Source organism: Alexandromys fortis, unplaced genomic scaffold (genome assembly GCF_014885135.2).
Source record: "Alexandromys fortis isolate MF-2015 unplaced genomic scaffold, M_Fortis_MF-2015_v1.1 scaffold_75, whole genome shotgun sequence".
In the NCBI taxonomy this organism is placed as follows: domain Eukaryota; kingdom Metazoa; phylum Chordata; class Mammalia; order Rodentia; family Cricetidae; genus Alexandromys; species Alexandromys fortis.
This window is the reverse complement of record NW_026067956.1, coordinates 3,876,039-3,901,433: the sequence shown is the minus strand read 5'-3', so window position 1 is coordinate 3,901,433 and position 25,395 is coordinate 3,876,039. Positions and strand designations below refer to the sequence as shown.

Genomic DNA, 25,395 nt, shown 5'->3' with positions numbered 1-25,395 from the left:
GAGGTTTAACAACATCCACCACCCTCTTGCTGCCAGCTTCCTTGAATGCAGGCGCATCCACCTCTCTTCGTGTCATTTTAAAACATAACAAAAGAATGTGCGTTGTGTTTGCGCTCTGAACAAGGTGATAACGAAACTGAGTTTCGGTAGTTCTGAAGAACCTGGAAGAAAACACTCTGGTGTTTTAACTGGTCCTCAAATGGAGGCATTCCACCCTGCCCCGGTTATGCTGGTGGGTGTCTTCCCAGTGCTGCTAGCCGACTGAGGCCGGAAAATCTCTAGGTAAGCCCGGGGACTCCGGATTCATCACTGCGGGCCCAGGGGAGGGCAGCTTTGTTGCGTATACTCCCATTCTGCCCGCACCAGTCACAATAGAAAACACAGCCGCTGGGCATTTCCCCAGGTGCATGCAAGATTAAACCCTGCACGCCCACTACACCCCACGCTCATAGAGATAGGCCATCTCACACCTCCCCCACTCACGCTTGCGCTCGTGCACACGCGCGCCACCCGTGCACACGCTCCGATCCTCGCCGGGTGGCACCCGGGCGCGCCCGCGCAGCGCAAAGCGGAGGGTGCGGAGGGCGCGGCCGCGAGAGGGCGCGGCGAGCGGCTGGCCCGCGGGGCCGGGTCGTTGCCGGGCCCGGGTACGAGGCGCTTGGAGCGACCCGGGGCGGAGGGAGAGCGGCGGGCACGCGCGCCATGAACCCGAAGGCGGACGGTGAGGAGGAGGACTGCGTGGACTCGGGCGCCGAGACCGGAGGGTGAGCCGGATTAGGCGGGGCGGGCGCTGAGGACTCGCGCTCGGGAACCCGAGCCACTGTGGTAGTATCGGGACTCAAGTGTCTTGCGGGCCAGCGGCGTGGTCCCTGGAAAGGGCCCCACCCGGGACTGGAAGGTGGTGGGACCCGAGGCTCGGCGTCACCCCTCGCAGCCCTGTGGCCTTTGGTGCCAGGCTCAGCCGGTATTCGCGGTCAGATAGAGATGCGCCTGCACTTGTTCCCACTGGCTGGAGAACTCTGATAGCTCGGGAGCCCCAAGGAGTCTGGCCTTAGAGATGAGGAAAGCAGGTGGAAAGGGTGGGAAGCCGGGCACGGAAAAGACTCTCCGAAACCAACTAAGAGGACTGCATAGCTCACTTATACTGTGTTACTGAGCCTCTTCACCCCGCCAGCCTTGGGTACCCGCAGGATGGTGTGATGGGGGGGGGGGGTGAGTGGTCTTGTATGCTTCAAAGGACTCAAGTAATTAGCTCAAACCTTTGGAGGCTAATTAGCCCTCTCCCAACAGCAGTTTTCTTGTGTAGGACAAAAGAATGCGTTTTCAGAAACAAATGTCCCCTAATGGTTTCCACCCAGCCTCTATCTAGAGGATTTCCCTATGCACAGTCAGCGCTACATCCAGGATGCCCGATAGGAAGGAGTGTCTTCTCCGATCTAGAGAAATTGTGCTAGAGGTCAGGGGCTACCCAGACTACAGAAGACCTCGGAATTCCTGGAAGATGGAGAGGGTTCAAGCTAATTTTAGGATTTGGCAATCTGCTGAGGACACAGAGAGAGGCCTGTCCCAGAATGGACCTCGGTTCTGACCTAACCCAAGAAAGTGTCCCTCAAACTCTTCCTGCCTCCAATCCCCACCCTTCCTTGCAGCCTCCTCTGTCACCCCTACCCTAAATCCGGACTTGCCTTCTTCCCTACAGTGGTCTTTCCCTGTTACCCAACTGTGTTGTCCATGGTGGAAGAGTAACTTGATTTGAAGCCCCCACCCTCGTTTTTTGCTTCAATCTTGTTTGTGTGGAACTTGCCAGTTTAGTTTCTTTCCTGATTATTGTGGCCTCGTGCACAGTAGACAAGAATCCTTTCACTATGTCACTTAGTTGACCATGCTTGGTTCCTCTCTCCTCCCCCATTAGCCGGACCATGTAGAGAAGAAACAAAGACAGAAGTTTCCAGCTCTTTTATTTCTAGTGTGAAGCAGTCACTGTCCCACTAATTTTTAACTCGCAGGACTCTTCTAAAGCAGATGCTTACCAGAAGGGGCTAGCCTTGGAGAAGAGGGAATAAGCATTGATTTTGAGGGGTGTCTTCACCCCAGGAGGCAGGCTAGCCAGAGAACTACCATGGGCTCCTGGGAAGGGCTGGTTAATGTGGAGACTCCCAAGCTTCTCTTTTCTGATTGTCACTACAGTGTTGCCGTAACAGGACAGAACTGTTTAAAGAATTCTTATTACCTCACTAGCAGACTTAAATTAAAATGTAAAACGATATTATTTGAAACAGAAGTTTCATGTCCCCTAGTCTTGTATTTGCTAATCTACCCCTGTATGCTTTGAATTTTTAGTTTAGTTAATAGTCGGGTCATTTTTCTGGTGCTTTCCCTTTCTGGTCTAGCCAAGCATAAAGCACACAGAACTTGAAATGTTTGCTACTTCTTCTTGTTGTTGTTGTTGTTGTTGTTGGAAGCAGGGTCTCCTGTAGTCCAGGTTGGGCTTGAAATCACCAAGGAGTCAATGACAACCTTAAGCTCTGATCTTCCTGCCTGCCTTCCCAGGTGCTGGGATTATAGGAATTTACCATTTGTCAGGATTTCCTTAACAGTGTCCCTCCCCATTCCAAGTGTTTATAGCAATTTTGTCTATGGAGGGCAAAAACTGAACATGGTCTTGGACTGCGAGTTCCTCCCACGCTGGCCAGTTGTCCTCAGGTCTTTCTTTGCTCTTTGACCCGGCATCCTGGCCTGCTTTTCTGATGCCCCCTTTTGCCACCTACCCTTTCTGCCAGCTCTACCTTTTCTGCCTGGCATGCCTATCTATCAGGTGAAATATTCTCTCTCTCTCTCTCTCTCTCTCTCTCTCTCTCTCTCTCTCTCTCTTTCTCTCTCAAAATCTGGCTCAAATGGCATATCCACTAGGATGTCAGTCCTTAACTTGGGATCCATAACTGGCTTTGAGACATATACAAAATAACAGACTCAGTAAAGTTTTGTGAGAAGAAAAAAAAATTGAATTCTCAAACTAACCCATGATCCCTTCTAACCCAAGTCAGGGGAGAATAGGGGACATTTTGGTGTCAGAAGAGACAGTCTGCAGAAACATGAAGATGGGCCGTCAGACGCCGGGTGTATTTGGAGTTCAGTGTGGAGATCTAACATGACAGCATCTTTGGAACTGCCCTTGAAGCCCTGGGAGAGGCGAACTCAACTGATGTTGCGGTGAACATCTACCCAGCATCCACCGTGTGCTACCTGCTGTTCTAAACCTCTGCATGCCTCATTGGCTCACTGAGTCCTTAGCCAGCTCAGTGCAGCCTGCTGTCCTTAAGCCTAGCTTGAGAAGCCCTTGCATTGAAACATCAGGCCAAGGCAGGGAAACTGATGGCAAAGCCCCAGAAGGAGGAACAGGCTGTCCTGGAAGCCGAGAGAGGGTTAAGTTGTTGAGAAACCCAGGTCAATAATGTCTGGCTGAAAATCTCATTAAGATAAGGACTGTGGAGTGGCCTTTTATTAATGGAGATAGCGAAGGGAGGCTTTGACACTGGAGTGGTGGTGTGAAGTCAGATGAGATTGTCTCTAGAAAGGAGTAGAAGGCGAGGAAAGGGTGAGGGCTGAGCCATGTGTCTAGAAAGTTATCCAGAAAAATGAGGAGAAGAAAGGCATCCAAGTTAGAATACCCCTGCTTCAGCCGATACCAAGCTCCAGATATTCTTTTATACCCAAGACAATAGACTAGACACACAGATTCTTTTAGACACCATAAGGAGGCCAAACATCATCATTCAGAGCACCCAGCCCATGCCTTGGTATTGTTGTTATTTCATGTATAGGTTGTAGCAAGTCAATGGGCATATGGCTTATTGGTCTGCAGCCCCAGGCTTCTGCATGCTTCCCCCCTAGCAACCATTGTCAAGGAACCATTTCCTCTATAATTAGTCCTTGTTTTCTTTCAGGGGAAATGCTGCCTTTTCCAACCTACCTACACCTAACCTGGGCCAAGACTAAAGGCAGACACAGTGTTCTGTGGCAATTGATGTCATTTGGAAGCTCCCCTGGGAAATGAGCCTGCGCTTCTGTGTGCTGTTAAGAGAAACTAGCAAGCCTCTTTTGGCAAAGTAGCTTTTGACACAGAATTTCTTAACAGAGGGACAGGCAGTTCCTTGAAAATACAAATAAAAGCCAGTGCCAGCAATGATAATTTCATGAGTGAATCTCCAAGACATGGCCTCTACATTACTCTTTCATGTGTGGCCATACCTAGTGAATTGTTTTCCTTCAGTAGTCTGGTCTGACATCAGTGGAAGTCTACCTGTTGGCTCAGGGCAACATCACGCCTTTCAGGGAACTAAACCCAGTGCTTCGCTGCAGCCTATGAGGAGAGGCAGGCACTGAGAAGTGAAACGGGTAGATGGGAAAGAATAGGTACAAGAACATTTTAAATGGGCCAGCAGTTTTTAAAGGAAATCTTACACAGAAGGCAAGTGACTTTGTAGCCCTGTATGGAGTTGGTGCCCAAGGCTAGTGAGCTCTGTAACCATGACCTTCAATGTAGTGTACTGAGAATCAGCAGGGGAAGTCCATGGCACAGGGAGCCCTGGGTTTGCAACAACAGGAAGGTCAGTTTTACAGAAAGGTCAAGTTCCGTTCTTAGGCCGTGGTTTCCTGGAAGAGAGAATCTAGAAAGATATTCCTTTTATAAAATGAGTATATATGCAATTGCCTGTGAGGCCTCCAGCAGCAGTGAACAATCTTAATTACAGAATACCTTCCCATATAATCCTGATGAAGCAATTAGCATACAAATATTAAAAACAATATTTAGAAATTTTACATATGTGTGTGTGTATCCGGTGAGAGAATAATCCTTGTGTTAGTATATGCCATCCACTGTATAGGTTCAAGAGTTTGACATCCGAAAATTCCTGTTTCCCTTTCACGCTCCATGCTGAAAGACTTGCATGCTATGTGCAGAGATAGCAGGGGAACACTTTGTGATCTGAGGCCAATAAACCGAAATCTCAAGCTGTCCCTACCCACCCTGAATACATTTGAGGAACACCAAGTCCTTCGGAGCAGTCTGGTCAAATACCCGACTGTTTTTCTGAAATTATTTTAACCTGTTTATTCATGAAGTTGTCTTAAGCTTTACAGTTTGCCTCTCACTGGCTATGCCGCTAAATCACCTTATTTAGAATATGAGCCGCAGACGTGGGCATCCCTTCACTCGGCCTGTATTCCCCAAACATGGCCGTTTTTCTAAGGACAGGACGGAAATAAATATAAAACTTTATTCATAAATATCCCCTCGCCCTGTATCTTGTAAACATGAACCAAGAGCAGTCACGCAGTCATTCCCGAAGAGAAGGGGTTGGATAAATTGCAGTGCATCTGAATTGATCTGCAGTGGTAACTACAGGAGCTGCCAAGCAGCATGGTTTAAACTAAAAAGAGCAGTTCAGAGCCGTTATCCCTGTCATTGTGTTGAGATGCAGATTACATAAACGTAGAGCCAGAAAGCTGGAGAGCAAGGGGAAGTCTTAGATGCCTCTTCTGTTTGATGTGTTTTAATGGGATGAAGGCCACAGAACTGGGCAGAGACCACCCTCCGTGGAGAAAGGGGTCTGTGTTTTAATTAGTGAGCATGAATGTCCTTGAAAGTCAGACATGATTAGATTGGTGCTGTGCAAATTGGCTGCTGTGTGAAGGAGTCGGGGTTCACAAGTCTGCCAGAGGCTGGCCAACTGGCAAGCCTAACCCCAACATTGCCGCCAAAGCCTTGAGAGATTTCGGGGGACCTCACGGAGGAGTGTCCTTTATGTTAGCACTTATCCTAAAACACTACCAAATGCACTTTAAGAGTCTTGAATTATGGTTTCAGTGTAATTCTCAGTCTGTGTTCATATCCATCTGTGCGCAGATCTGTACAACGCCTGCCAGTGTGAATCTCATCTTTGGCAAACCCTAGCCGGAAAGACTGGCACATTCTTGCTATAGGAGACATAGTAATATTACACTCTCCGTGTCAGATGGGCAGACATGGATAACTGTGCGGTCTCTGCAAAGTCTGGCCATGTTCATCATGTGTCAGAAGGTCTTTGCTACTGATCTGGTATAGTGGATGTTTGCTGGTCATTCACGGTATTTTATAGAGCTAGACTTCTCAGTGTCGTCCTTGTGTGTTGTTTCTACTCTGTCTGGCTCCAGAAGGAATTTAAGGTGCCAAGGCTGGGTGTGGAAATCCTGGGTTTCAGTATGTTACCAATCCTTGATGCTTTCACTTCCCTCAGCCAAGATGGCACTATGTCCTAGCCCAACTCGTCCTACTTCTTAAGCTTGCTCATTACCCATCCACTCTGCCCAGTGAGTCTACACCCTGTCGCTCCTCACTTCCTGGTCTCCATACAGAAAGTCCCACTTCCGCTTTCCACCGACCAGACCAATGAACTAGACTTAGAATCACCTCAGAGACACAGCTCTGGACGTCTCAGTGAAGATGCTACCAGAGAGGCTCTCTTGAGCAGGGAAGACCCATCTTGAATGTGGGTGGTACCATCCCACAGGCTGAGGTCTAGACTGAATGAAAAGAGAAAGCGGAAGTGAGCTGAGCAGCAGCATCCACCCCTCTCCACTTCCTGCCTGCACACAGGTTGACCAGTTGCCTCATACTCTCCCCCACCTCAGACAGACCCTTCCTCCCTTCCTTAAGTTGTGCTTGTCAGGCATTTTGTTGTCGTGACTAATATGACAACAGGGGAAATAAAATTGAATTTGGCGCAAGGGAGTGCAGTTTATAAAGATATGCAAATCCCTTTTGCCGTTTTTATTCTTTGAAGTTTGAAACAACAATGTAATTACTAAAATATTTCATTTAAAAAAAGAGAAAAACAATGTCCATTGCCTTCCATTTTATTCCTTCCCAATAAATCATGGCATTATGGTCTGTGAAGTGTAGTAATTTTAACACATAAAAGGCAATTTTTAAAAGGTTTTATATGCACTTTTTAAATGCTGTAAATGGAGTGGAAATTGGATCATTCAAGAAAGGCGACTGGGGGCTAAGGTGATAAAAGGAGTATATGCCTATAAAATTAAACCTAATGTGGAGGTTTATTTGCCTAACTACCTCTGCTAACTGCCAGGCACCGTGAATCCCTGCATCCCTAAGGCATTAATTTCCTACTGAAAATGACTTTGGGGTGCAAGAGAATAAACAGCTTCTATACCAAATTCCTTGCCAAGGAGGAAAGCCTCGACAGCCCTGCCCATGGGGCAGGAACTTGGCGGGATTCCCATTCTCGTAGTGACTGACTGCCAGCCACTGAGTCCTCAGGATAAAACCCATATGGACCACTTCTCAACCCCCTTTCCCCATCACAGTCCACACCCAGCGATTCTCCTATCTAGCAGGATCAGGAAGGGAAATCCACTGAAGTGCTCTGTGCTGAAGGTCCCTGCTGGTCAGCCAGTCCTGGGGTGTGGACACACCCCTACTTCCCAGCCCAATGCTGTCCTCCTTCCTCAGGGTCCCTTCCATTATGTCACCAAAGAAGCATCCAGAGATGTTGTGTGAACACTGGCAAAGGGCTACTTAATGCAACCCCAGGGACTTGTGAAGCTGTTGAAGACTTGGAGGCTTTCTCACCAGAAAAATAAACAAACATTCCAAAACTTTCCGGCAAATTCAGAGGCCTGAGACCCTTGTAGGGTGACTCATGGAGCCCATGTGAAGGCCCCAGTGTCGCTTTCAGAATCCAGACATAGCACTGATTTGCACGAAAAAAGCCTCAACACCGTTCTTCGCCAGTGACAGCTTCAGCAGGCAAATGCTACTAGCTACCACATCACCACTAACGGAGCTCTTAGATCAAGTGGTTCATTTGGGTAAAAGAAAAATGATATCTAAGCCTCCCTACATCTTGTGTTTCAGGTCCGACTACAGCCATCTGTCCTCCACCAGCAGTAAGTATTCTTTGAACGTCCTTCTAAGTTGTCTTTTAAATTTTTTAAATATAGTTACATCATTTTCCTGCTTGCTCTCCCCCCCCTCCCCTCCCACAAACCCACAAGTCCCTTCCAAATCCATAACCTCCTCTTTCACCATCGTTGTTGCATATTCATATAGACAAGAAACATAAATAGAGCCTGCTCACTTCATGCGGTGTTGCTGCGTGTGTGAGTTTTTAGGGCTGACGACTCAGTATTGGATAACCAACCACAGGGGGGGGGGGATACGACTCATTCCTGGAGAAGACTAATTCTCCCTCTCTTAGCAGTTGTTAATTGCATGTGGCTCCCTATCTAGGGGTGGGGGGATATGTGAGATTTCCCCCATCTATGTTGGGGTGTCAACTGCTGATGGAATTGTTCGGGTCTTGAGAGGCAGTCATGTGGTTGAGATTCCATGGGTGCAGCCTCCCTGCCTTAACTAGAAGGCACAGTCTCCCAGCAAACTGCCTGCTCTTCTGGCTCTCAGAATCTCTCTACCCCACGTCCATGATGATCCCTGGGCTGTAGACACAGGAGTTGTGTAGTAGATGTATTTATTACTTGGGGCTGGGTACCCCACAGACAATCGTTTTCTGCATTTTGACGAGTTGGACCTTCTGAATTAGTCTCCGGCTGCAAAAAAGAATCTCCTTTGCTTAACTGTGTGTATAAAGCTAAGTATTTAGAGTAAGTTAGGAATTACGCTAATTTAGGAACGGGGCATTTATAGGTTCTCCTCTAAGATCCACGATCTCCTTAGCCACGTGTAGTTGTCCTGTTCAGTAGGCCTTGAGTCCAGTGAGACAGCAGTTGGCTACTGCTAAGATTGAGTGCCAATCTTGCACCTTTAGGGGTCTCTTGTCACACTGGTCGTTGCTGTGGTTCACAGGTGTCAAAGCTGGGTAGGGCTGGTGATTGCTTACACCCCTCAGCAGCTTTCATGGTGGTTTTTAGTACCCACTCCTTCCTGTTGGAATTGAAATATTGGGACATTTGTATATTGGGAATATATAAATTGTCTCGTTTATGCTTAATAAAAAAAAAAGAAAGAAAGCTGGTTTCTGGGAGGAGGTGCTCAGGTCAATTTGATCTCAGATCTGTTGGGTCCTATGTCTAAATGTGTAGTGTCTCTAGCAATAGGGATTTACCTTTAGCTTCTGGGAGGCAACCAGAGGCAATAACACTAGTCTATAGTGTCTTAGAAGCCTTTTGAACTCCCCTGCCTAGTAACTCAAAAGGAAGTTTCCCATGCCTGGTACTAGAATTTTTGTTAGATAGTCTATAGTTCTTGGGTAGAGTATTATAGCTAGCCCAAAGTGCTGTAACTGCATTTATACTGTCTGTGTATTTATATTTATATATGCTCATATGCTTATAAGTTTAAAATAATAATTCCCCAAATCTCTGTGAGTTCAAGGCCTGTCTGGTCTACAGAGTGAGTTCTAGGACAGCCAAGGCTACACAGAGAAACCCTGCCTTGAAAACACAAGCAAAAAAAAAAAATCCTTGTGTCCTTTTCAAACATCCTGAGTGTTATGTATCCCTCCTCCCTCCCTCTCCTGTATTGATGCCCCCCACCCCAGCTACAGACCCCTCCCCTGCTTTCCCCATTTCCCCCTTCCTATCACCTGTATCCTGCTGGGCCCTCTCTCCTGGCTTCTGCAGTTATTCCAGACTGTATATTGACACCTGAAGGTTTGGAGCTAGGAACCACGGATAAGAGAGAACAGGTGACGTTTGTCTTTCTGGGTCTGGGTTACATCACTCAGTGTAATATTTTCTAGCTCCATCCATTTACCTACAAAATTAATTCTTTCATTTTCCTCTACATATAAGTAATATTTCATTGTAAATGTGTACAATGTTCTCATTATCCATTCATTGGCTGGAGGACATTGAGGTTGTCTCCATTTCATGGCTATCGTGAACAAAAGCTGTAGTGGAATGGCTGGTCAAGAATCCGTGGAGTGGGAGGTCGAGGCCTTTGGGTATTTGCCAAGAAGTGGTGTAGCTGGGTTATGTGGCAGGTTTATTTTCAGCTTTTTGAGAGTTCTCCACACTGATTTCCAGAGTAGCTGCCCCCGTTTGCAATCGCACCAACAGCGAATGAGTGGTCCCTTTCCCCACCTCCTCACCAGCATCTGCAGGCAGTGGTTCTGGTGATCTTTGCCATTCCAACTGCTTTCGGGTCCTTTCTTGTTGCTGTCCCATACAAATTTTAGCATGCTTTTCTCTCTTTCTGTGAAGGTTGCCCTGGGGCTTTTGATTAGGATCGGACTGAATCTGTAAACGGCTTTGGGTAGAAATGTCGTCATCACAGCCCTAGCTGTCCTGGAACTAACTCTTGTAGACCAGGCTGGCCTCGAACTTGGATGTAGACATTTTTATTAGCCCATCTTCCTATTTTGTAATTCCTGGCTTATAAGTGACCATTAAATGTAATAAAGATATGAGTAGAAATAGTTTTTATATGGATACTCTGAACATTGAGAGGTGCTTATAACTTAATATCAAAATATAAGTAAGTGTGTGCACAAAGAGTGATGCCTGATGTCTAGACAGGATTTTTAGTGATTAAAAGCATTACATCAAAGTCTTCATGTTGGTTGAACATTTGTCTTAGAATTACCCAAAATAATTGTCTTACAATAAAAGCCTTGACTTTTTGAGTTGATAAATACTGGGTTGTTCTGCCCTCCCTCACGGTCCTGTTAAACTCTCAGCTCTAATTCCCAACTGGATAGACCCTTAATTGGATCATTATGTTTATTGATGTTCTGGCTAGGTTTTCCTCTGCAATAGGGACCGTGAGAAAAGCTGAGCGTCTGGAATTGTGATTTAGTGTCAAATTAAACTCGGTTATTAGGGAGACGGCAGTGAGCGCTTTCTGGTGTGCTAGCCAGCTGAAGGCACATTGGCTCTGAAAGGCAAGCCATTGTAATCATGAGAACAGTACTTAGCTGCTGTACAGCCAGACTGCCGTTTTCATCCCTGTTTGACCCAGACCCAACACTGCCTCGAGAATAGTTTGTCTCTAAAATAGCTGCCTACCACCATTGCTGAATTTAGAGCTCTCATTGCTGTCCTCCAGGTCACAACAGCAAGCCTGGTCATTTGGTTTGGATCTTTCGCTCCGCTCATTTGTCTTTAGCCACAGTCTGGAGTTGCGATCCCTCTGGGGCAGCTGGGGTCAGTACTAAGTCACCGTTCTTCCTTTCCCCTGGAGTTGAGACCTCATACACAGCGTGTGCTTCTATCAGGAACTGTGCTTGCCTACAAATGATGAAGAAAAATAAGCGCGAAGCAAATAGAGATTTCTTCTCCTCTGCCGTGACAATGACCATAGCCGAGGAGGCAGTGCAAATATGGAGAACATTTTCAAACTACCACATCGTGCTCTTGGCTTCCATCCTTAAGGTTGCCTGAGGGCGGCAATATGGCTACTGCCAACACAGCCACCTTTACATCCTTATTCTCAACAGGAGAAAGAGAAGAGAAGGGACAGAGTGTTGCCAAAGTGTTTAGGGTCAAAGCCCGACAGCCCTAACAAGCCAGGCTTGGCCACCCATCCTCAATATACCAACTAAAAGACATGGGTAACAATGGAAAGCAGAGAGGGGTGTAGTTTTGTTTTTGTTTTTTGTTTTTTTTTTTTCCAGTGTGGCAACACTGGGATGAGAAAGTCTACACTCTCAAAACTTTTAGGTTAAAACCGAGGACCAGAGGTAAGCGTAACTAAGCAACTGGGTCCATGTGCTGTCCTGCCCATCGTTGTCATGGCTCCAGTCTCTACTGTAGTGGTTACAGAACTGTGTGGACTTTCTTCCTAGGAAGCTGGTTCCTCCCCTGTCACCAGGCTTCAGCTTTTCTGTGTTCCCCCACCCCACCATGACCCCTCCAGTACAAGACTCCTGGGGGAATTCTGATCTCTTACACTGTCGAGTCAATAGTTCCCAAAACCAAGGGACTGTTGAACTGCATTCCTGGCCCAGCTCTGGCTTTTAAAGTTTTCCCAAAGACATTAATTACCTGGTCATTTTCTTATCCTTTGAGCCAGATCTTCCTCAAATGTTTATCTCTAGGTCTGAGGGGTCAGCAACCCTCTCCTGATACTAAAGAGTAATGGTGGGTCACAGCTGCCCTTCCTCAGCTCAGCACCTGGCCTGACTACTCCTAGCCAGGAACATAAATCTTGTCCCCCTCCCCATACACACACACACATGCTGAAAGCCCCTTGGGCAGTCATTGAAAAAGAGTACACTTTCTGATGAGATTTTTTTTTAAAGTCTACCATCGAAAACAAATATTATCTCCGTGATGCAATATGCTCTTCCAAGTAGATTGCTAAAATTACATCTCCCGTGACCTAAATAATCACACTCAGAGGGCAGCGTAGGGACAGGATGTCAAGTGTGTCATTGTGTAGCTTTGGAGCCTGTCCTGGAACTCGCTCTGTAGACCAGGCTGACCTCAAACTCACAGAGATCCGCCTGCCTCTGCCTCCCTAGTGCTGGGATTAAAGGTGTGCGCCACCACTGGGTTATAAACTTTAAGCCAAATTGTGTTACAGATTAAAGATTTTTTTTTAACCATACCAAATAAATTTATAAATCCTGTGATAGAGTTTACAGCATAGTCTTAAGAGTTTTTTCCTTTTTTTAGAACAGATCACAGAAATTGTAGTAATAAAAGATTTTGAAAGAACATTAGCAATAAGAGACTTTTGGAAGAGCAGAGCAAGTTTAGCTACAAGAGATTTGGGGATCGTCTGTTTTGTGCATTGGCAGCTGCCAACATCTATGAGGACTTAGAAGTCAATTGGGTCAGTTTTGGGCCCTTGATCTGTACTGAGGCCAAGCTGTATGCAATCCAAGGAGGAGTAAGAGTCGCAGAATGAAATTTCACTGGAGGGAATTTCTATACGCTCCAAGAGAGAGAAGAGAGCATGGCGGGGTGGGGCAGAAAGCCTAGTGACCCAAATGGACTCCGGCTTTGAGAAGCTTCAGGAGGAGAGCAGAGGGAAGAGACAGCTCTGAGCGGGGAGAGGGAACTTTAAGGGGGAGCTGAGAACAGGAGCTGCAGGACTGCAGGTGGGGGCCCAGGGACAGAGAACAGGGTCCCACAGGCCAGGGCCAGGAAGGAAGCTGCAGGATTGCAGGCAGCTCCTAGCAGAAGAGGAAAGGGGTTGTATAGCAGGAGGGAGCTGAGGGAAGACAGGGCAGCAAAGTGTCACAGACGCCAGGAGCTTCGGGACTGCAGGCCGTGCCCTGGAGGAGGACACAAGGAAAATGTCACAGGCATCAGCCGTGGACTGCACCTCCTAGGGGGAGGCAAGAAATAGTAGCTGGGGGGTGGAGGGGACAAAGTGTCCATTTGAAGAGAATTTACATCAGGGCTTCCCCATGTGGAATGGGAAACTTGTCAGAAAGAAAAATGTTTCAAACCAGAGGAAAGGCATCCTTTGTCCGTGTGACTGGGGCCAGTTTGGAGGTAAGAGGAGCTTCCTGGCTCACCGGTGTGACTTTTGTTGTAGTAGACAAAGCAGGCAGCTCCATGGCGACACTTATCTAGAAGAGAGATCTGGCTGTGTGGGTATAGTTGGCTCCAGGAGCCAGGGAGACTGAGAGAGGAGGAGAGATGGGGGTCAAGAATTGGGGGTCAAATCTGATGGACAACAGGAGCCAGCAAATGATCCATACATACCTTAGGGAAGTCCAATCAGCTGCCTGGTTCAGCGAGGCCAAGTTCCTTGGAAGAGAGGTCATATACGCCAGTCCTGGGTTTCAGCACCAGATGAAGGAAACCAGTGAACTTTACAAACTAGAATGAAGGGGGGGGGGGGGAGTTTATTCCAGACTGGCAAGGCTGTCTCTTGGGAAAACAGAAAGAAGCAACGAGGGGAAATTCCTGGGGTTTTAAGGGAACAGGTGTCTGGGAGAAGGGGTGGAGGGATTTGAAACAGTACGAGTAGACACTGAAGGAGCCTAGAGGCTAGCCTAGACCTTGATATGCTAATAGGTACCACAGGCCTGGGTTGAGAGCCGCCTGTCCCCTTTGCTCCAGATAAAAGAATGATTCCTTTTAAGCAGGTAGGGATTATTTTCTCTATTCCCCGGAGGGAATGCTGGCTTTTGTCTAAGTGCCAGACTTTGGGGAAAGGAATTTCTTGTTACTAGACAACCCTCAGCTTCTCCACACTGTTTGCAGGCTGCAAGCCAAGGATGGCGATATTCCCCTCATTGTCCCTCTCTGAGGCAAGGACGATTGAGTCGATGGGTAAGGCCTCCTCTTCATGATCTGGAGTCTCACTTGCACTTGTGAGCCCTTCCAACCTGGGAGGGTGCGTGACTGGGGGGTTTCTTTAACACGTGGCTTCTTTGGGAAGGGCGGGGGTGAACTTTACCCAGTTAGGAGTGGTTCCCTTGTCCTTTATAGGTTGCTGGGTTCAGCTCCACTTTTGTGCTTTCTGAAATGCTCCCCACACTGTGGCCCTGAGAGAATTTCACTGAAATAAAGAAAGAGGAATTCCATTCGCTCGCAGAATTTTAAGCGGTGTTTCAGGAACTCTGGTGAGATCATCAAGCCATGAGGCACGATTTGCATTCTTAAGTGGTTTGAATAAAAGGGGCAAATTTTATAAACAGGATGAGAGGAAAACAATAATTATACTAGGGAGAAATTTAAGTGTACCACGTAATGCTGCTGAGACCTGAGCCCAGTGATTGGGTATTCCCAGTCACATAGAGATTATAAGCACATTTGGGAATTACTCTTAGAAGGTACTAGGAGCTTAAAAATTACATTTTGAGGAGCACATGACATCTCTTAAGGCTCTCTAACCCCAGAAAAGTGCATGTAGGAAACAGATGAAGAACTAGCTGTACATGACTCTCCCAATTTAGGCCTAAAGTGGCCCCAGCTACAAGCTCAAGGAGCTTTCCTGGCTCCTTACCACAAGAGGAATCAAAAGGGTTATGGGTATTTTCCCATTAGGAAGTCTAGGCATCTTGGCTGGCCGCAAGGCACTGAAGCCGGCCAGGAGCCACAGCCAGGCTTATCATTTCTGCCATACTGCAGGGCCGTACTGAGCATGCCTCCTATCCTGAGACCATCTTTTCTTTCTCAGGGGTTTCTGCTTCATCCTGCAGTTTCAGGATACTCACCAGAGCATAAAAGATTGGCATTTTACACGGGTTAGCTTCGTGAATCCCATAGCTTGTTGGAGAGCAGTGAGCTCACTGTGGTTGAATCCACTAGCTTACCTGCGTCTGTAAGGAGGAGGTGGCAGAGACAGCTACTGTGTCGTGTTGCAGGAGCTCCACACAGACCCCCACAGCACGAGAGTTATCATTTTCTTCCTGTTTATTAGAGGTGATCACTCATTGGCAGATTTCTCTTCCTTAGAGCCAGTTTTTATTATGTCGCTTCTCCAAAGGAAGATCAGTATTTTGGAAGCATGGAATTTAACTCTGACCTGTTTGGAAACGTTACCATCCCATTCCCCTCGTGTCTTTAGCACATGACTGTGATTCTCGGGACACATGTTCTTCAGAGTCCTGGTCTGTAAACGCTCACACACCCGAATCTGTTTATTATCCTCATGGAGGATTATCTGAGCCGTTGAATTTGCTGACTTCATGATCAGCAAAGGACAGCAGTGCACACAGAGTTAGATGAAAACTCGTGCCCATCCCTAACACAAGGAAAGCCCCAGCTAGATGAAGTTTGCCGTGGGACTTCTGTGCCTCCGTTCAGTCTATCACACTTTCCTTGATTTCCTTCTTCCTCAGTTTCTGAGGAACTGATTAACAACACGAACGGTGCTGTCTTAGGTACTGTCGGCTGCTTAACTATCAGGGTCCAGTCTTGATAGGGTTCACACTTTCTAGGGCAGGGGCATGAGGATTAGAAATACTAGGCAGGAGGAACAGAGATACGAAAGGAAAGGAACAGAGAAGCAAAATAGAACCGGGAGGGCAACTCAGTGAATACTGAATTCGCCTGTGTTTATTTTCCATATGCTTATACACCCCAATCCAAAAGGGGGGCGGAGGCAAAAGACTGCTTTAACATGATAGAAAGAAGAATCGGAGCAATTACCTCTTCAATATCTGAAATGTCAAGCAACTATATCCTGGGTTAAGCATTCTGTTGTTTAGACAGGACATGCAGCGACCACACCTTAGACCAAGCATCCTGTAGGCAGCCACTCTCTGCCTCAAACCTCTTATCATATCCTTGAAGGAGGAGGAATAAGTTTGAAGTCTCTGATCTTTGGTCAAGGTGGAATGGGTCCATCTCTGTGGGCCATCTTAATACCAAAACACCAAGTAACCATTTTGTTTGTAGCCACACCTTAAGTCAAACCTCCTGTCAGTGACCTTGAAGGAGCAAGAGTAGACTTAAGCTCTCTGACCTTGAGTCAAGGTGGGGTGGACCCACATCTGTGGGCCCCTACAATAACAACACTGTTGTATGGTTGTAACCTTATGGATTTCATGAGCCACATTATAACACTAGGGAGAAGGTGCATTCATTCCTGAATGGAGGCAATTCTTAGGGTTTTGAATTTCTACTCTACTGTGAGGCAAGGTTAATCTAACAGTGTTCAGTAAATGAACCCCAAATAAGACTGTCTCCATTCTTCTGATATTTTAGATCTTGCTCTGGTGTAATGATGATGTTCATATACAGGTCTCTTTGCAAGAGAGTGATATGGTGAGTTACTGCCTGGTTGGACGACTGCAGCCCTAGACAGGGCTCTAATGCACATCTGGTGTTAGTCAATAATGTTAGGAATAGCATGGTTCTTCTTGGGTGGGATAATGGCTGCAGACAGCAGTAAGAGACTGCTTCGATGTGCTGTCTCATAGAAAAAGCCATCTTGTTTCCTCTTAACTCCACAGAAGATGTCTATTTAAAGATTTTACTTAGAAGGTTCTGCTGTATATAGTGATGTTACCATGAGGGATGCCTAAAGTTGCTGCCCCTGTACCTAGCTATGGCAGTGTCTTATTCTACTCCCCTCCCCAAAGCAACGGCCTTACTCTGGCGGTAGCTTTTCCCACACCCCCACACATCAGGCCTTCATATAACAAGTATGGCTTCAAGTTTGGAGACCTTTGTCACGTTTCCGGACCTTCCTTTTAGGATGGAGTCATTTAGTAGCTCATAGATAACATTCTTCGATAGATCTGGGTCTTGTAATGATTCACATGGAGGCTTGGCCCCAGGTAGCAGATTGGGGCAGCCCATTTGTTTCCATATTTTATCAGCCTGAGCTAGTCCAGTGACATAGTATACTAATGTTTCCTGTACTTGGACTGTGGCTTTGTGGGTGTCTGAATTACAGACTGTCTGCTTAGGGAATGTGCTCACTTGATAAATACTTGAATTGCTTTATAAATAAATCACTACATTCTTCTACCAACAATGCTTTGCTTTAAAACACGGAGCCCATCCCTTCCACTTTAGAGTTCTTTTTGACAAATGGCTGCAGCATTTACTTGAGCAGTGATGGAAGTGACAAGCGAAATCTCTAAGATAGTGAAACACAACCCAAAGCATTTGTATTTGACGGTGTAGGGTTCCTATGTTCTCTGCACAAGAGCTCAAAGCTAGCCACTATTGCTGTTTGATAGCTGGCTGGGAACAGGCCATAAGCCAAGCTGTGTATCAGGAGGCTGAAAGGTAAAGATATCAGCAGAGACCACTCACTTCTCTATGCTCTGCTATGCTCAGATCTAATTTTAAAAACACAGTGGAATCCTTCTGACTTCAAAAGCATGAGATATGACTTCAGGGTTTTCATTCCGAACTAGCTGCAGCTTTGGTATATTCTTTACCAAAGAAGTAAAAGAAAAATGGAACCTGGCTCTCTTGCTTAAATTCTCTCAGAGAAGACCAAGTGGTCCCTCGGGAACACATGGTCTCTGCAAGCATTGTCAGGACCCAGAGAGAGAGAACAAAAGAGTAGCTGACACCATTTGCACCTGCCCTTGATGTGATTATGACATTTCTCATTTTAAAAAGACTGTTATTGCCCAAATAGTTCATAGTCATTGGCTTTTTAAAAAAAATTTGAGTCAGAAAGTGCAAGTTCACAAAGTGTTGAAGGAGCTACGGTGGGCTGTGTTCCCACTCAGCTCTGCACGGCCAGCTTTACCCGAAATAATTACATGGAAACTATTCTTTTGAACACTGCCTGGCCCATTAGTTCCAGCCTCTTATTGGCTAGCTCTTACATATTGATCTAACCCATTTCTAATATTCTGTGTAGCACCACGAGCTGGCTTACCAGGAAAGATCTTAACCTGCGTCTGGAGTGGGAGAATCATGGCAACTGACTGACTTGGCTTCTTTCTCCCAGCATTCTGTTCTGTCTACTCTGCCTGTCTAAGCTGCTGTCCTATCAAAAGGGCCAAGGCAGTTTCTTTATTAACCAATGACCTTCCTCCATCAATAAAGAGATTAAAACCTAGAATCCCACCCAGAAAACCCATTGTTCGTCATTGATGTCTACCTTTGCATATTTTAATGACCACCTACATTATCGTAGATATATTTGTTAGGATGGTAGAGACAGATGGCAGGTGGAAGGTGTCCTCTTATGTCCTCACTGTAGACACTGTAAATGACTGTCTCCAGGAGCATCCTTCTACAGCAGTTTGAACGCCCATTTATCTCATTGTGTTTCTGTGTTGTGTCTCAGCCATAGTCATAGTAGACCCTGCGGGTTGTGTTCCACTTTCACTGTTATAAACACGATTGCCAGGAACATCCTTACTCAGTGGTGAGGAACTCATAACTTATTTGCATACCTCCATAATGAGGGTGAACACCTACAGGTAGAATGACTGAGATAAAGATGAGCTGTTTGTAAAGCCCACGACCCCTTCTTCTCATCACTGTGGACCGTTTCGCTCTCCCACGAACACCGAAGAATAACCAGAAGTCTCATAAACATTGTGATTTAATGTGCAGAAGAAAGACGCACATGCATGTAGACACATATAGAGACAGTATTTAGACATTGTAATGGATTAATTAAAAGTGCTACAGATCCCCAGCAGCTGCAGCAGCAGAAACACTGCAGATCCCTAGCGATGGCAGTGGGCCATGTGGCAGCAGGCAGTGGGCAGGGGGTCCCAAGAGCAGCCAGTCCCAGGCAGGGACAGCACAGTTCCCTGGGTGGCTGCAGCAGGCCACGAGGACAGACAGACAGACAGATGGGCATGCCACAAGACCATGCCACAGGTCTCCGAAGGCGGCTGGTCCCAGGCAGGGAGCCACACGGCAGCAGGCGAGAGACAGAGACGTGGATAGGCATACCAGGCAGAGTGAGGTTGGATATTTATTTAGTGGGTTATGGAGGGAAAGGGAAGAAGAGAGACGAGCAGAGAGAGAAAGAGAGAAGGGGGACAGGCTAGAAGCTGAAGATCAGCTTGCCTCAGAGGATGGGGGAGGGAGTGGATGTGGCTGGTTACTTAAAGAAAAGGACAGACCATTACATTTCCATCTCTTTTTTTATAATAAAAAGGCAGGAGGTTAGGCATCACAGATTAAAGGAATTGGAACGGCAGATTCTCAAGACTGCTTCCTGCTTTTTTTTGGGGGGGGGCATCTTTGGGGAGGGAACCTGAGAAAGCTGGGTGCTGGCACACTGATGTCCTCTGCCCAGTGATGTGCTCCTGCTCAGACTCTTTGAAAACCATTGCACTGTTTAGATATAAATCCTCTAGTACGTTTGTCTCTGGTTGTGTTTGTATCTCCTCAGACTGATTAAAGGCCCTCTCGGCATCTGTGTCAGGCTGCGTCCATCTCAAGTGTCTTTTCTCACTGTTTGGTGGTTGCCTTTGCTCTTCTCCCCGTCCTGTGGGATGTTTCAGAATGCAGCCCGGATGAGGCTTGGCTATACATCGAAGGTAAAATAGGAATTCTGCTTCCAAGTGGAGAAACGTGCCGTGTTGTCCACCTCACTGGCTGTGTTCTTTCCTCTTCCCAGTAATGTCCTACTTTTAGAAGAGCTCAATGTGTAGAAGTCCAGGTCCCTGATGTCATCTCTGTGCAGTGAAAACTGAGAGACCCCAAGAGGCTGCAGCTGTAGCCAAAGCATCTTCCTTACAAAAGCTTCAAAGGGCCCAGGAAACACAGAGTCCTCGTTGTTCTCCGCCAAGAGAAAGTGGAGGTCTCAGCTCAGCCACTGCAGCCTCTGCTCCATCCTGAACTGCAGGACGTTGTGAGGCCTGAGATGAAGGGAGGAGCCATATTACTTTAGCTATGAATGCAGCTAGGAATTACCCAGTCACTTCCCTGCCAATTTAATACTGAGATTATAAAATCACCAAAAACTGAGGAAGTCTGAGATTTTATCCTAAATCTTGCACACTTGAGGGAATTGCTCACGATTTTCTCATGAGTTCAGAGATGCAAGTAATTGTCTTTTCAAAACAGGCTAAAAGCAAAGAAAGCGGGTTAGCCATTGTCTTCTGGAGGAATGGCTCTCCCAGGAAGGAATTTGTACCCCTTTCCGATGCTGCTTAGTGGAAGAGGGTGGCCCTCTGTGGATTTTGTGTTCCTTGTCATTGGGAACTGTCCCTCCTGCCTTCTGGCCAGTTGTTAATTCAGCATCGGTCTGTGCCCTGGCTGAGTTTATTGCAGATCTGACCCATGTTTTCTATTACTGGGTTCTATGTATCTAGTTGACATGGCAGTCACATCCATTCCTGGAGCCCTTCGTCACCCAAGTGAGGCTTTAAAGAGGCCAAACAGACTCACTCACTCTCCTGCGAGTTTCCTAAGACAGCTGAAAATGCTCTAACTCAGAGTCCCGAGCTCGGATCACTAGAGTATTCGTTGGTGGACATTATGGCACTGGAAGGGTGCTGGGTGGTTGGTTCAGTTGACAGTACCTAGTTCTGGCTGCTGCCTTGGTTACCTCTTCCTATGTGGACACAGAACTCGTGTTTGCTAAGTAAAGTAGCTGTCACTGCGGATGCCGTTATTTATTGTATATTTCCCCTGCCCCCCCACAAGTATAGGCTCACTGAAGGCAATATCTGTCTTACTCTCTATTATATAGTACCTAGCACATAGTAGCTGCTCAGTAAGCATTCCTTGACTACATAAACGAATTGCCACTTGTCAGTGACAAGCCGAGAATGCAATCACAGCGAGATCAACTGTCGTTCAAACATCCAGGAAAGCAGATCTGAGTTTGTCATATGCTAAGATTAGTTAAGAAGGTCACTTTGGAAGGTTGGATCTTAGCATTCAGCTAGACACACCCACTACCAGGAAGTAGGTGCTATGGAAACTGCTAGTCTGTCCTGAAAGATGGTCTAATGCAGCAGCAACCAGATGTTGGGAGCTCGTGCAGACAAGCCTGGTGTGTGGCCCTGGTTTGGGGAGCGAGGTGGTAAGGGTCCCTGTGCAAGAAGCACAGAGACAGCCAAGTGGTGGTCTAGCATCCCAAAGTCTCTTGACAAGCAGAAAGGCCCTAGTTCCCTGCCCACTCCTTCATAGCACAGAAGTACGACATGAAGTGATCGGCTGGTTCATAACAGGATTGTGCACTCCCAAAGTAGTTAAAGACACTGGAGAACAGGTCTAGAGCTCCTCTAGCCAAGGAAACCAACTAAGGCTTAGGACAAAGATAGTGACTGGGGAGACTTGGAGTTCAGGTGGCCCTGGCTCTCCTCTAGCCAAAGGACCTGGAGCAACTCATCATTTCAGCCACCGAGTAGGAAAGATACACCCCTGGCATTTTGTTTCAAACATCAAATGAGATCACACAGATAAGGTTTTAGGACAGTTGTTGACAAATAACAAGCCCTTAATAAACGTTTGTTATTGTCTATTTTGTTAGTCAAAAAAACTGGCGTCTACAAGACAGAAGAATGTTGGAGGGAGTATAGAAAGCTTGGGTTGGCTACACTTCCTTTCTCATAGAAGGCCTGGCCTCAGCCCTGCTCTCCTTACCACTGGAGCTGATTCTGTAACCTCCAGAGGAGCCCTCCTTCCCCTCTTCGGAGACTTGGGCTATTTGGAAGCCAAGCCTGTCCCTGTGGCAGCTTTGAGCCTCTCACGCTATCTGAGGCAGTCCTTGCGGTGTAGCTTCTGCTGCGTTCTGCCCTGAAGAAGCAGGTGCCCTATGGGGTCCTTGGAAAAGACAAGCAACAGATACGATAAAGGCGGCGTACATCCTGGCGCAGCTGCATCTCTGCTTCTCCGGGGAAGTCTGGAGGCTTTCCCTGACAATTAATTGTTCTCATTTTCTCTCCTTCACCTCAAATACTCGGTTTCCTGATCGGCGCCATAGAGAGGCACGTGTAACCCTAGGTGCCCTATGACAGGTTAGAGCCGCGTCAGGGTCACGCACAGTGAGCACCAGCAAGCAGGCTTATGTCGCTGAGTGTTCTTCGGAGCTGGGCTGGGGGGGGGGGGGGGGCAGGGCTTCAGCTTCTCCTGACTCCACGCTCAGACAGCTCAAGTGCGACTCAGGCCCTGGCCTTGTCTTCCTCCTGCTTGAGCTCCACTGCATCCTGCTTGCCAGCACTCAGGGGCTGAGTGCAGTGCTTTTCAGCCCAGCTCATTCTCCCGGGCTGGGCAGCCTGCCCTTTGCAGAGCTGTAAACACACATGCGGGCTTCCGCCTTTGTGCCTGCTCTCTGGGAAACCTTTATGTGAAGGTTGCATAAGGCTGAGGGCCCTGACAACTCTGGAGTGTTTGGGAAATTTAGCCCCTGCTCCTCTGGCTTCTTCATGCCCAGCCTCTCCTGCCCACCTGCGGGCTTCCCTGAACTCTCTGTTCTGTTAGTATCTCCTAGGCACCACCCACTGTGGCTCTGGCTTGTGTTGGCCTCCAGGCCCTTACTGAGGTGTAAAACGTCAGCAGGAGCCAAGAGGGAGGTGGCTTCACTTAATGCTTGGACTAGGGAGATCCAGGGCCAGAGGAAAGGAACGCAAATGATTATCAGGGACAGGAAGGTGGTGGCTGGGAAGAGGCCACTGAGAGGGAAAGGGGAAGGTAGGGCAGCAAAGCCAGACGGGGGAGGGGGGCGTGAGAATGGCAGCTGACCGTCCTGCTGGGAAGCAAATGCAATAGAGAGGAGAGGGACAGGGGCTCACAGACCCCTGTGCTGGAGAGAGGGTTCTGTCTCCGTCTCTGCTGCTCTTAGTGGGTAACTAGCTTCTGTGCCTTGATTTCCTGCTGTCTAAAATGGAGGCAATGATCTCAGCCACTTCAAGGGTTGTACCGGCACTGAATGAGCTCGAGTGCTCGGATCTTTAAAAGACAACTCCTGCAGGTTCACTCATCACTCAGGGCCTCTGGATGTGTGTGTGAACCCTATGAGGGGTCTGGATCTTAAAGGGGACGCCTTACTTCTCAGACAGCTTCTTTTCCCAATGTCCCTTCTGCTCCATCTACTCTGGTTTCCCTGACGGAAACCGGCTGTAATTCCTTGACCAAATTTCTTCATCATTGTCTTGTTCAAAATCTTTCTGTCTTTGCCCATTCATGTTGAAGACTGGTGATTAGAAATGTCATAAGTCTCTAGAGTTAGGAGTTTCACCGCCCCCCCCCCACCCCCAGGAGACAGAAGTGCACATTTTGGGAGCCTCAGAACCCTCTTTCGAAGAGTTCCAGCTGGGGGAAGGGATTGGCTGCATCCTCCCTGCTTCCACTGCAGCTGCTGGCTGCCCGGGCTGTGCTAATGTGAAATGAACTGGAGGGAGCCAGTTAGGCAGGAAAACGGGCCAGAAAACCCCCTGAGTGCTCCCTGAGCCATCACGATGGATCTTCATAATTCAGCTCTGAATGGAAACACACACATCAGTTGCCTCTCAATTACACAAAGCATCCCAGAAACATGAAAGGGCTCCACTCTCTGCTTCGTATGTACTGCTCTGTGGCCATGGCCTCCAAGGGTGCTTACTCCTCGTGCCTCCAAAGCAGCCTGTGACAATATACCTCTTCTTTTACTTCTCCCAGTTCCACCTGCATCTTCAGTACTGCTACACAACTGTCATGTCCTGACACCTCACCCCTTTGTTACTTCCCGTGTGTCTCGGGTCAGCAATCTAACCCCGACTGAGCCAGATCTCCCCTACCATCTGTCTTTGTCTGGTCTAGCCTGGGCTCAGCTAGGGTAACCCTGCCCCTTTCCCTTCCCAGAGTCTGTGGAGTGTTTTCTCCTAGAAAACATTCTAAAATCGCACTGCATTGCTTGGACATCATAGGCCACTGCTTACTCTGTGCCTCACACCGGGTGACATTGTAGGGACAGGTCTGGATTCCAGATAAATCTGCCTATTCCACTCCATCTCTCTCACACTTGGTCAAGAGATGTCTGGATTCACCTGAGAGCAATCCCATACAGGTAAAGCGCACATGGCACATTCACGTGACTAAGATCCATCTCATTTAAGCTAAGGCACACAGTCCATTCTTATGGCCAAGCCTCTTTCTCAGGGATGGTTTCTGAACTGGGCACACACCACTTTTGCCAGCAAACTGCCTCACCCCGGTGCAACATATTGCCAGGTTAAAACTTTCTTACTTTCCTGTTGCCATAACACCGTAGCCAAGGCAACTTATAAAAGAAAGCATTTACTTGGGGGGCTCTCAGTTCTAGAGGGCTCATTATCATGATCGTCATAGTTAGAAGCATGGCAGCCAGCAGGCAGGCATGGCACTGGAGCAGTAGCTGAGAGCTTAGTCTGACACAAGCACAGGAAGGGGGACTAGAAGGGGGGAGAGAGAAAGCCGACAAACTGGGATTGGGCTTAAGCTTTGAAACCTCAAACTCACCCCCAGTGACACACCTCCTCCCAAGGACACACCTCCTAATTCTTCCCAACCAGTTCCACCAGCTGGGAACCAAGCATCCAAACATATGAGCCTATGGGGCCATTCTTCAAACCACCACAGAGGTATCTGCCTGGGGACTCAGGAAGGGTGATTGACCCATTCAAGATCTGTGGAATTCTGGGTGTAGCGAAGTAGCTTTGCCTGAGCATACCTGCCTTGCCTCTTTACCTGGCTCCTAACCACAACCCCAGGGTTTTGTGCTCATCTCTGAATGGTCCTTTCTATATCTCCAACAGCACAGTTCCAGTTCTTCCAGTGAGGGTGAGCCATGTGCTGAATGTCTTGGCTGCAGGCTAGAGTGAATGCCCCATCCCACACATACTGGGTGCTCCTTGCCCACTCGGTGCCAAACTCATAGCACAGCATATGATTCCTTGGACCTGTATGGTAGAACGGGAGAACCGACTCTCCAGCATGCAGACTGTCCCCTAGACTTCACCACACACACACACACACACACACACACACACACATATACACATATATGTGTGTATATATATTTATATTTATATATGAAGTTCAGGAAGATTCCAGTGGTTGTATTTT

The 25,395-nt window shown here is 47.5% G+C and overlaps 1 protein-coding gene across 2 annotated transcripts in view; it reads left to right on the top strand.

Annotated features, from left to right (window-relative positions):
* Positions 1-458: 458 nt before the first annotated feature.
* The window catches only part of Fam124a (family with sequence similarity 124 member A), a 51,801-nt gene continuing 26,864 nt past the window's right edge, over positions 459-25,395 (top strand). The window contains exons 1-3 of one of the 2 annotated variants that reach the window (XM_050152366.1): positions 459-764; positions 7,919-7,950; positions 8,059-8,163. In XM_050152366.1, coding sequence (XP_050008323.1) covers positions 8,145-8,163 — 19 coding nt within the window. In that variant the 5' untranslated portion in view covers positions 459-764; positions 7,919-7,950; positions 8,059-8,144. The remainder of the gene's footprint in view (positions 765-7,918; positions 7,951-8,058; positions 8,164-25,395) is intronic. The other variant, XM_050152365.1, reaches the window with a different exon arrangement.